At 45.2% G+C, this 12,360-nt stretch overlaps 1 protein-coding gene across 2 annotated transcripts in view; it reads right to left on the bottom strand.

Moving 5' to 3' along the window:
- Positions 1-6,058: 6,058 nt before the first annotated feature.
- The window catches only part of LOC133350032 (glycine receptor subunit alpha-2-like), a 43,989-nt gene continuing 37,687 nt past the window's right edge, over positions 6,059-12,360 (bottom strand). The window contains exons 8-10 of one of the 2 annotated variants that reach the window (XM_061563991.1): positions 11,165-11,311; positions 9,243-9,371; positions 6,059-7,155 (exon numbers count right to left, since the gene is read on the bottom strand). In XM_061563991.1, the coding sequence (XP_061419975.1) occupies positions 6,883-7,155; positions 9,243-9,371; positions 11,165-11,311 (549 nt within the window). In that variant the 3' untranslated portion in view covers positions 6,059-6,882. The remainder of the gene's footprint in view (positions 7,156-9,242; positions 9,372-11,164; positions 11,312-12,360) is intronic. The other variant, XM_061563992.1, reaches the window with a different exon arrangement.

The following is a 12,360-nucleotide window of genomic DNA, read 5'->3' on the forward strand; positions in this document are numbered from 1 at the left end:
CATCATCCAGCCGACAGCCAGATTTGTAGATAAATCATCGTATTTCGTTTTTAAATAGTAGGTGATCTGTCACATTAACGCACGTTAATTCCATATTTGTGCATTAACACCTCCACGAAAAACACGGGTGCTGGTAACCGCTGCAGAGCTACGTTGTCAGCATAGTGCAGCGCGCACAATGCATTGTTGTGCTCAACTATGCTCCAACTTTCGATTTAAAGCTTTCGTGACTGCAGGGATTCATCTTCTTGGTTCTTTCGGTAAAGTCACGTAGAAGGGAAATAATAAAATAATAAAAATAAAACATTATTAAATAATTCTCACGACGTTTCGGCCACAACGCAAGCAGCCGTCCTCAGGTGAAGAACAGGTCTGTCGGAAAGACAGCGTCTGAAAGAAACACCACCAGGCTTGGAGCGTATATTTAAGCTGGGTTGGAGGGGGAAGAGCGCCTTGACAAAAGAATTTGCATATCAAGAGGAATCTAGCATATTTATGGGAAATGCAGATATGGGATTAGTCATTACTTGTGGAATGCGTAGGAGGTGGGCGGGGGGTTTCAAAGTCATAATATGCCCGTGCATTATGCAGGATTAGCAGCATCAAAGGGAGGGAGTAGGGTTAGCATTAATAAAGGGAAGGAATGTTAATAGTATGGAGCTGCAGAAACTAAACCACCACGTAAAAAAACAAAAGTATAAACTACATCAGTATCATCAGTGTACTAACTATATACTCTCCAATAAGCTGAGCTACTAACAGTAAGTAATACATTACAATGTTCCAACTGACGTGGTTCTCACCTACACTGACCCACGCTGACCAACACGGAGAAGTATTGTCAAACGGCCCCCACAACGTGATTACGCGTCGGGAGGAACCTCATCCAGCAGTGGATTGACAAGATGTGTGCGCATGGACAAATACAGAGGTGGGGGCGATGCAAACACACTGGGTTAGGGTATGGAATAGAATCTAGTCAACAATTTGTTTTTATTGTAATTTCGGCAAACCATATCACCACTATACAATACACTTCCAGTAAGTGATGCATTTTACAGTGCATTTAAAATCTTTCGATATATATACCAATGTATTAAATTATTCCACTCATAATGACATATCATTACAGTTAAATTAAATTCGGACAAAGTATCCATTTATGGCCAATGACCCTACATGTGAGTTTCCATCTTTAAAAAAAAGTTACGTTTTGGCTCTCGACTCCTGATTTTTGTATCTCCTCCTCCTCCGCATCCCCACAAGCAACTATGAATTAAAGGCTGCAAAGTATACACAGGTTTATTCATGAAAATTACATGCATGCTATCGTGTGGCCTTTGCAGATCCCAGCGCGACCCCCATTTTTTCCCATTAAAAGTATTTTTTTTTAGATTTCGCCTGCTACATTTTTAATAAATATATATTTTTAACCAACTGCTTTCCTTTTTCTCCCTCGCAATCACTCTGTCTCGGCAAAAAAAATCATGTAATTCAATTTCATGAATACAGCAAATGTAATTTTGTTGTTATATGTATCACAGTACAGTCCTCTTTAACGCGTTTTTTTTCTTCTGGCCGTACCAAATTCAGTTCCTGCAGAAGCTCCCAGCACGTGGAGCAAAACGTCGGACATCGTGCCGAACAATGCGCAGTATGCAAAATCCAACAACATACTGGATAGTCGTACAGCACAACCGTTAACACCTACGCAGGACTAATACGGTCCTCTTTGAAAGTTGATTAGCCATGTTAATTGTAAATAGCCTTTTCATTTGCAGCATGTGTCTGTAATTGTGTGTGTATGTAAGTGGGGAGCAGTGGCGTAACGGTTAGCACGCTGTGCTTCGAACCCGGCAAGCCGAGTGCAGCTCACGGCCAACACCAGTGACGAGTATCTGAACCGGTCCTGGGACTCCCCTAGGTCGACTCAGCCTCAATTGAGTACCTGGTGCGGTGTGTATAAACATCGCCACTGGGGAGACAAAGGCGGCCGGCCGTGGTGTTGCCCACCCACCCTCTCGTGTGCCTTGTCGGCCTTCATAGGTGCTCGCTTACAGCACTTGCCCCAACGGTTTGTAAAGGCTATACGGGTGATCTTTGTCTCTATCTCTGTATGACATTTTGTCCGTTGGACCAGACACAATGTAGCATTCTATCGTTTCAGCAGAATTGGTTCAACACAAGCAGACTCTGAGCCAGTGTCGACATTCAGTGTCTCCTCAACAGTCAGGTTGCATCAACCAATGGTGGTGAACTGCCAGATGTTTATCGGCAACGAACGGCTCTCGGCTGATGGAATGTGTAATAAATACTTGAAAATGTTTTACGCGATTGGGCCTAATTCCCAATGAAGGCTCAATTGTTTGATAGTTAGGTGAAAAAATAATGGTAGTAATCTGTATTCTAAAGCGTCTTTCACATCAAGACATCCCAAAGCAATGTATATACAAAAAAAAGTACGTGTAAAAAAGTGAATGATTAAGACGTAACAAAAACAAATAAAAATTGCACAAACCAAATAAAAAACCACATCAAAGAGTACAGATACCAGTAAAACAAAACTGTTGCTTTCGGCTCTCAGTGTATTTCTTGACAATTATTTCCCCGATTTAAAGCTTTCATGACTGCAGGGATTCATCTTCTTGGTTCTTTCGGTAAAGTCGCCTCGACAGACCTGGTTTCACCTGAGGACGGCTGCTTGCGTTGTGGCCGAAACGTCGTGAGAATTATTTTATTATGTTTTATTTTTATTATTTTATTACTTCCCTTCTACGTGACTTTACCGGTAGAACCAAGAAGAAGAATTATTTCCCCCACAAATGTTTTCCTTAATAATGCGTATATTCACCCGACCATATTGTTATTTGTTGACAGCGTGTGTCACTCACCACGGTGACAGGAGGTCAGGTCACTACAATGAGTAGCGGCTTGCCAGTTCACTCCGATACCGGCATTACAAGACGCTTAATGCCGAATCAATAGACCATTTTTATTCACTCGGCTTAGAGAGCACGCGAAGCCACTGTGGTGTAAATGATTTAGCTCACTGGACTCGCAAGTCATCGTGGCCCAGTTCGATTACCAATCAAGGTAGGGTTGCCACCTGCCCAGCGTTTTCCAGGATCGTCTTCCTGTTTGCATGCCAGTCATAGGAAATATGTAAGTCTATCAAGAACATTAAAAGTCCTGGTTTCGTCAGTTGCATAACAACAATATAACACTTATCATTTGCCCATTATGAGATATGTTTTCCTATTTAATATCCTGTTTTTTTGTACCACAGAGGTGGCAACCCTCGGTCAAGGTGCTTCATACTTTAGCCACATTTCTCCATTCAAATTCCTCCACTGTCTTGTGCATTGGGCTCATATAAACTCACGTAGACTAAGGAGGTTTTGTGTGATGCTGTACTGTCTCCGGATTAGCATTTGCTTTTCATGCCGCAAGGTCAGAGTTCAAATGCCCCCCCCCCCTTCTCGACAGGTCCCATGTTTCCATTGCAAAAGGTAGAAGATCGGCGCTTACCTGGGTAAAAAAATAATACACTATGAGACCTCCTTTACCAGTGGCAAAATATAGTAATAGGTTTTTACCCTTTCAACTGGTACAAAACTGACACCTTTATACAAGGCATCATGTTTGCAATAACCACAACACAAGCAGTCAAAATGCAAACAAAAAGAAACAACTCTAATGATGATAATGATAATGCTAATGATGATGATAATGATAATAAAGATGCCTTGTACAAAGGTGTCAGTTGTTGTACCAGTTGAAAGGGTAAAAACCTATTACTATAAAAAAAATTACAACTTAACAAGAAAACCCGGTAATACATTATAATCGTTTGGGGTTTTTTGTTTGTTTTGCATGTGGCCAGCAGAGACTGGACTGACACCATTCAATGAATGGGAAGAAAATCTCTGTCGGACAGAGGGAGCAATAATGGTGTTATGAGTCTTCCCTTGGGACCGGACCCCAAGTCGCACTGGAGCTGGCCCAGTATGCCGCATTATCCCTCTGAGTCACCCAGCCACCACTTACATTTTCCATATCAACGTGAAATCGAATTACTCATTTCAATTCCCTTCCCAGTTTATTCTGCGCGCAATCTTGAGTCCCCCCCTGCCCCTCGTGATCTCCCGTGACCTCATTTTTAAGGTCGCGACCTCCAGGTCAGGAATCCGTGGCCCACGTAATGTACTTATATTAAAATATTTACCAACATTGACATTTTCCACGTAGCCATATGTACAAGAAATAATCCATTGTCCCCGCTCCCCTCATCACCACATACCTGTAATTGTTAATATCATAAATTTTATCGAGTTGCAGGGCTCGAAAGTTAAACATAATTAAAAATAACGCTTTATTCTTAAACAACTGACCGTTCCAGTTTCGTTGATTCTAACTTTAAGTTGCACAAACAAAAACTCCGTCGAATTGTGCTTCATCTTTGAGAACGTTGTCTTAATGGTCACCAATTCGTTTTCTTTTATTGGCTGATCGACTCTGCCAAAGAAAACTACAATTTTGAGAGGTTTCGTATCGTTTTCTTCGTCACATTGGAAACCTTGAAATGAACGAATGACCACTCGGTTATCTTGCGGTGGCCACGGCGTACGGGTTGGGGGGCAACTACCGAAGCTTTTCGTCATTCACATTTAAAATGAAACTTTACGATGGTACAATCGATGTTTTCTATACACTGTGGCGGCTCATGTAAAAGTGTTCTCGGTGGACTTCGCTGAAATCGCTCTCGGGGAGGGAGGGGGGTTGGCACTTTAAATACTAGAGGGTCGGCAAACTCCCAGGCTGCTGTTCGAGCGCTGAAGTTTCTGGGCTCGAGATTGATGAAGCTGTGACCACCGCACGGATATCGCGATGCCGAGCCGGTCGCCGGAACATCCGTTGTGTTCCTGTTCTGTAAACGCATTGCACAACCCAGTGCTGGACTTTGGGGGAAAAAAGACGACGGGAAAATAATGCAGGATACCGTAACTTTTCCATCTATCACACCGCGCGGAATCACGAATCTGTACAGGATCGGAACACCGTTTGAAGTACTGTACGTGTTTGGCGTTCAAAGTTACATGGAGATGACTGACTGACTGACTTGCTACGGCTGATTCTAGAAAAGTGAAGCGTGTATAAAAATGGACACTACCCAAAACACGGGGCATATATCTACACCAGCACAGGGAGAAAAGGTTATACCATTGAAATAGCTGGAAAAAAGGAATTCAAGACCACATTTTCAAAGGTTGAACTTGGGAAAAATGGAGGTTCAAAACATCGCATATGAATAACAAAAGTGTCATTTAGAACCTTTGTTTAGTTTTCAACCTTTGAAAATGTTGCCTTTAAACACACCATGCTATATAAATTGATTTTATTGTAGCGTGGGTATTTTTTTTTTGCATTCAAAATGGCTTGTGTAACAGATCACCATATAGCCGTTGCCTGGCCCTAGGCTCATTTCATTCACTGGTGGAGAGGTCAACGCTGCTGGGATTTTGTTCAGATAGCATCAGACGCATTACCAACAGCGCGCCGTCACAGCCTCTGTTACCATCGCCGGGATCCTGGCGTGACCGTTGGTAACTTCACGGTCCGGCCGCATGCTTCAAGCCAAGCCACCCATCGTGCGACAACGAATGGGAGCTGTAAATGTGGCCCACCACCGCAATCGTAATCCCTGGCCCGTGTCTACCATCGTGGACCGAGTTGTCCCTTGGATTTTAGTGCTATTTCTCTGCTGTCCGCGGTAGGGACCCCCCCACCCCCAGAACTGTAACGGTACCTACTCTTTGGTTTTTTCGGTAAAGTCACGTAGGTTAAAAATAAAATAAATGAAAACAACTAAATTAAATCACGACGTTTCGGAGGCAACACAAGCTTCCATCTTCAGGTGGAACCGTTACAACCAAAATCACTGTAATACAGAAAATCACTATAATACACTTAATACCGTGGTTTTGGTTGTAACGGTTCCACCTGAAGACGGAAGCTTGTGTTGCCTCCGAAACGTCGTGATTTAATTCAGTTGTTTTCATTGATTTTATTAAATTTTTTACCTACGTGACTTTTCCGAAAAAAGAAAAGAGTATGAATCCTTGCAGTCACGAAAGCTTCAAATCTGTAACGGTACCCTTAACTTTTCTGCACAGTAATGCGTCCGTAATAATACTGTTTCATCATTGTCATCATCGTTTAACTGACCGTACTATAGAACTATAAATGTGATTACGAAACCCCTACCTTTTAGCACAGTAATCAAAAGTGTTACTATTGCAGTAATCTCGTTGCTGGAATGAAGGTTTTCAGCATTTTGTACTTTGACGTTGATTGTTTTCCCACCGCTACCGTTCATTGTATGTGTGTTATTTCTCACAAATAACTGGAATTGGAATGTTGGAAATATTTCTGAAAAATCACTGCTTCGACATTCACAAGATTAAAAAGCTGTATAGGATACTCAAAAAACAGCAGCAGACACGTATACACTGGTACTGGAAGCCACTTTTGTTGCAATTAAAACTATCAATTTAAATAGAACAGTCTTTTAGTCTGATTCTTGTAAGAAAGTATGACAGTTGGCCGGGTGGTTTTTTTTTCTCTCTCTCAAAATCAGCATCATCTCTGTATTTTCTAGGGTGCGTTTGTTGTTGGTCGGGACTTTGAAGGACACATGTGAACATTTTCTGCCAAACGTCAATCTGGAGTGCAGGATGCTTGCAGGGCCAGCGAGCAAATCTTGGGTCCTGGTCTGAAGCTTTGCGCGGGATGTTCTTGTGAGGGAGAGAGAGGGGGGGGAGTTGGAGTTAATACTTGTTGTTTTTTGTTCGTTTGGCAATTGCACACTGGGGTTCACCGGCTCTACCGTTTGTGGATATCCTCGTGACGGAGGACCTTGTAGATGATCCAGTAGAAGATGTTGAAGATGAGGAAGGCGAGGGGGAAGGCGGCACGCGAGATGGTGTCTATGCGCTTCGCACGGTCCACAAACTTCTTCTTGATGGCATCTTGAGTGGGTGCCGGTGCAGGGGCCGCGTTGGTTGCGTTCACCCCCTTCACTGACACGCTGTCTTTGGCTTGCAGACACTGCCCCATGCCATACATATTGAAGCCCCTCTCGCGGCCATCCTCGTCCTGGGAATGAAAACGTTTTGCAGGTTAATTGTCGCTCGAAAACATTGACGCTGCCGTACCGCTTTTTGTTTCAATTATGAGGCCGTTCTGATCCAGCAGTAGCGTGAAAGCCAAAGCGTTTGCCCGCACGTTCGTTCCTTACCATCACATTTGGAGCACGTGTTGTTTGCACAAGAGGACCGTGAATATTCCCAGAGAGGAGAATATTAAAATTAAATGCACGGACACTTACCGCATATGACATTGTTTGCTTGGGGCTTAAACTAATCCTAACGTTTGGTCGGCGGGTGTGACTTTTAAATTAACTTAAAGCCCTTTGATTGCCTTTCACTTTCTTACAACATGAAAGCGTTTCTCCCGGGCGAAGCAGTCGACCCACGTGTTTCATTATTAAAAGCGAGTGTAATCTAGACACAACTTTCTTTGTTTAGATCTTATCGAATTCGGCGGCTCAAGCTTGAGGTTTAAGGACAAACACTCTACGGGAGAGAAATGTGTCCATATAATTCCAGATGCAATAAAAAAAACCGTGTAAATAAATTCATCATTGCAATATTTTCAAGCAGTTTTGAGTTAATTGCTTAAATCAAAGACCCTCTTTGCATCTGTCAGCTGATCGCAACTCAGAGAAATGTACAATGGTGCAAGTCTCTTGAACAATGCATGACAGTGAATTTCATTAGAGATATAACACTCGATGATGTGTTATTACTCAGCCGTTGTTACCGCTGTTAAACACTGAGGCCAGACCACGTACGAGGTACGTATCAGGCCTGGCAGAGAGTGGCAGAAGACAATGTGTGAAAACAAAAGGGTCTTGCGAATTGACAATATAAATCATCATCATCATCATCAGCCACAACTCGTGCCTTCTACGTAACAACATTTTCACATTAAACGCGAGACTAATCGTAAACAATTAAGTCCCAAGTTAGAGGCAGTCTCAATTACACTCCTTCCATTGTGCCCGCCACATGCACACACAGGGCACCCCCCCCCCACTCCCTGCAGAATATCCCGCCCGCGTCGCATGCACACAGCGAGTCGGTGTGGCGCATTCGCACGGCTCAGGGGCGGTGCGGGGAACGCCACACACCGCGCGAGCCAACGGGGGATAAATGCGGAGGGAAGAGCATTCTGTGTCCGGCGTTTGCCAAGAGGCGTTCGGCGAAGAGGCGTGACGTGGGCCACCGCAACGCGAATGACTGCCTGGGTCAACGGGACGCTGACAAGGTTCAGTTGTGCAGGAGGAGGAGGATATGTAGTAGCGGTAAGGAAACAGGGGGTAAATACGGACATCTGTGTCACGGCATCGCATGCAGGCGTCAGGTTAACGGCTTTCCAGCAAATTGTTCTGTGGCAGAGCGCCCGACTCGCAACTAGAACGACGTAGGTTCAACTCGCTGTTGGGGATCGGCTCATCCCGTCAATCCTTTGACGCTGGACACATCGTGTACCATTCTCTAAGAGATAGACCATTCTCTGCCATGGGAAATGTGGATTTTCCACCAAAGGCTCAGGACGACTAAACAGAGATGAGCACCACCCAACATGTTGAGTATGGGGACATTGCGATTTGTAAATATGTAAATACGTTGCAAATTAATAAAATTTCAAATCGCAGCCCTTTGTCAATCCACTGCTGGATGAAAGCCTCCCCCATGTTGTGTCGATCATGGGGGTTGTTTGACCATGCTTCACCATGATGGTCATTTGAAATTGATGAAGTGGTATTTTAGATGTCGCTCGCCACTGATGTTAGCCATGGCCAGGAAATACATTCAGGGGTCACGAGGTTGATACAGCCGCTTGCTAACCGCTGCACCAGCGCCCAGATACATCGCGGGATAATTTCAACAAAAAGAGCAGACGTGTTGTTGGGGTAAACATTCACAACAAAAAAAAAAACAGGGACAGAAAAGATAGTTTCATTCTTGCACAGGGAACCCACGTGACCTTTGCAGTAATGAAACGGGCAACAGTTTAAACAAACAGGGGGGCGTTTTTGAAACGCCACTATTCATCCGTCCACGTATAACCAATTAAACCGCGCGAGAGAGAGAAAAAAAATCAAGGTCGGAAGGCACCTTTTTCACCCGTGTGCCCGACTGGTAGATTTGAACCGAAGTCCCATAAGAGGGATCGCTTCTCCTTAAGCCGTTGACTCGACGGACGGCTTCTAAGCCCTCATTCTGAACAAGCATTCCCTGCTCGGGCTGATTGGCCACCCGGCCGGTCGTTGCGGGAGTCCGTTGTGTGCGTGGCATGTCGGGGCGGGGAGGAGAGGGCATGAATGTTAAAGAGATGGCAAGCACACACACACACACACGCGCGCGCGCGCGCGCACAGAAACGTCACAAAGACAACGATCCCCACCCCGTTGAGCCTTAACAGACTGTTGGGGCAACTGCTGTTAGCGAGCACCTATGAAGGCCGGCAAGGCGCACGAGGGGGTGGGTGGCCAGCACCACGCTCGGCCACCTTTGTCTTCCCAGCCCTGATGTGTACATATTGCACCATATACTCCCGTCTAAGGCTGAGTCGACCCAGGGGAGGCCCACGACCAGTTCAAATATTCGTCACTCGTGTTGACCGTGAGCGGATATCGAACCGGCGCACAAACCCGCTCCCCGCGCAGGAGGCACACACACAAACACGCACAGGATGCACACACACAGGACACACAAACACGCACAGGACACACACACAAACACGCACAGGACACACACACAAACACGCACAGGAGACACACACACACAAACACACACAGGACACACACACAAACACACAGGACACACACACACAAACACGCACAGGACACACACAAACACGCACAGGACACACACACAAACACACACAGGACACAGGACACACACACAAACACGCACAGGACACACACACAAACACGCACAGGACGCACGCACGGACGCACGCGCAGAGACAGCACAGACAACAGTCGTTCGCGAAATCGCATCACCTTACACTGGGAGCAGACGGAGGGTGGCTAGGGCTCTTTGCGAACCTTTTTGGAATTGTGCTCAGCACAATTTTCTTTTGCTTATGTAAAGCAAGAATGAGCCCGATGACAAGTGAACGCGTTCAAATGTTACAATTGTATTTTCTTCCGTGATGGCAATGAATTCTTTTGATCGCCGAAAAACTGCTGTGTTCTATCGGGTGTTTTAAAATAAGCAGGAAAAACAGCTGATAATTATCCAAATAATTACCATTTTAAATGAGGTTAGGTCAATCTTAGAAAATAATAAACGTAATAATTATCGTAATCATTTACAAATGTCCCACGTGATGAGGTAACGGGGTGGCGTATTTAAACACAGCATCTTAGAATCAAACGTAGTGAGTCAAATTCTTAGGTTTTTTCGGTAAAGTCACCAGGTAGGTAAAACATTAAAATTTATAAAAGTAAAATAAAATAAAAATCACGACGTTTCGGAGGCAACACAAGCTTCCGTCTTCAGGTGGAACCGTGTTGCCTCCGAGACGTCGTGATTTTTATTTTATTTTACTTTTATTAATTTTAATGTTTTACCTACGTGACTTTACCGAAAAAACCTAAGAATATGAATCCTTGCAGTCACGAAAGCTTCAAATCTAGAAGTAGTGAGTCAAGCATGACTGGCACTGATACGCATGAAGATGACTGAGGAGGTCATCAGTGACAACATGAATGTGGTGTTGTGTTTCCAAATATCCATAGAGAAAGGGAGAGAGCAGTGTCCACACACACACCGCCGACCGTCACGTTATTCCGCTCCCCCGTGTCAGACACACAACCCCACTCCCCTCTGCTCACAAATCACTGCGGATGAGAGTCACAGCCAAGAGGATAAGGTATCACGCGGGGGTGTGGGGGGGGCGACCCGGGGAGCCCTCTTAGCTCCACCGCCCCCACAAACGCCTGCAAATGGACAGCAGCAACCACGCTGCCTGATGCCGCTGATCGGGATCGCGGCGTTTGTCGATTTATTTTTTTCTTTTCTCCACCCACCTGATTCCTCTGCCGGCGGCGGCGGATGCGAAGCAGCTCCTTGTGCTGGCGCGACACGAAATTGACGGCGGCGTACTCGAGCAGAGCGGCAAACACGAAGAGGAGGCACACGGCCATCCAGATGTCAATGGCCTTCACGTAGGAGACCTGCAGAGGAAGAGGCGCGAGGGGGCCCATCGTCGAGCGGGGCGTTGTCATTTGTCGCGGCGGTATCGGTCGCGGTGGCGCGCGGCTGTTAGCGGGCAGCGCTATGAGCCTAACCGCGTGCGTGCGTAACCGGGGCGGGCGCGGATACCTGATGCACAAAAGGAGAAATTTTAAAAAAAACCTCTCTCCCTCCGTTGTGCAACTGCGGTCATCCACGACCGAGCGTACAGCATATGTTACGCAATGCCCGATCCACGAATACGAAGGAGACATCACAGCGATACACTCCGCTGCTCCGGACACACGGTCATCCGGCTTGCCCACCTGAATGTGAAATTGCAGTTGTCGCTGTGTGTGTGTATGCAATTCTGACATCGATTCATTGTAATTGGAGGTCCTCCAATATGGGGGCCTGCGATCGGTGCCACAGGGCACAATGGAGCTACAGGCTGAGACTTACGCGGTGCGTAAACTTTCGATTTAAAGCTTTCGTGACTGCAGGGATCCATCTTCTTGGTTCTTTCGGTAAAGTCACGTAGAAGGGAAGTAATAAAATAATAAAAATAAAACATAATAAAATAAAATAATTCTCACGACGTTTCGGCTACAACGCAAGCAGCCGTCTTCAGGTGAAGAATGAGACACTACCAAGCTAGGAGCTTATATATACGCTGCGTTGGAGGTGCAAGAGCGCCTTAACAAAAAGAATGTGCATATGAAGAGGAATTTAGCACCCACCTCCTACGCATTTCCCATGAATATGCTAAATTCCCCTTCATATGCACATTATTTTTGTTAAGGCGCTCTTGCACCTCCAACGCAGCGTATATATAAGCTCCTAGCTTGGTAGTGTCTCATTCTTCACCTGAAGATGGCTGCTTGCGTTGTAGCCGAAACGTCGTGAGAATTATTTTATTTTATTATGTTTTATTTTTATTATTTTATTACTTCCCTTCTACGTGACTTTACCGAAAGAACCAAGAAGGTGCGTAAACTTTCATAGTTTGCAGATTACAAGATGCTGCAGGATTTAACGCGCACCCCAACGA

The sequence above is a fragment of the Lethenteron reissneri genome, chromosome 32 (genome assembly GCF_015708825.2).
Source record: "Lethenteron reissneri isolate LAM-NWPU_2019-01 chromosome 32, ASM1570882v1, whole genome shotgun sequence".
Lineage (NCBI taxonomy): Eukaryota > Metazoa > Chordata > Hyperoartia > Petromyzontiformes > Petromyzontidae > Lethenteron > Lethenteron reissneri.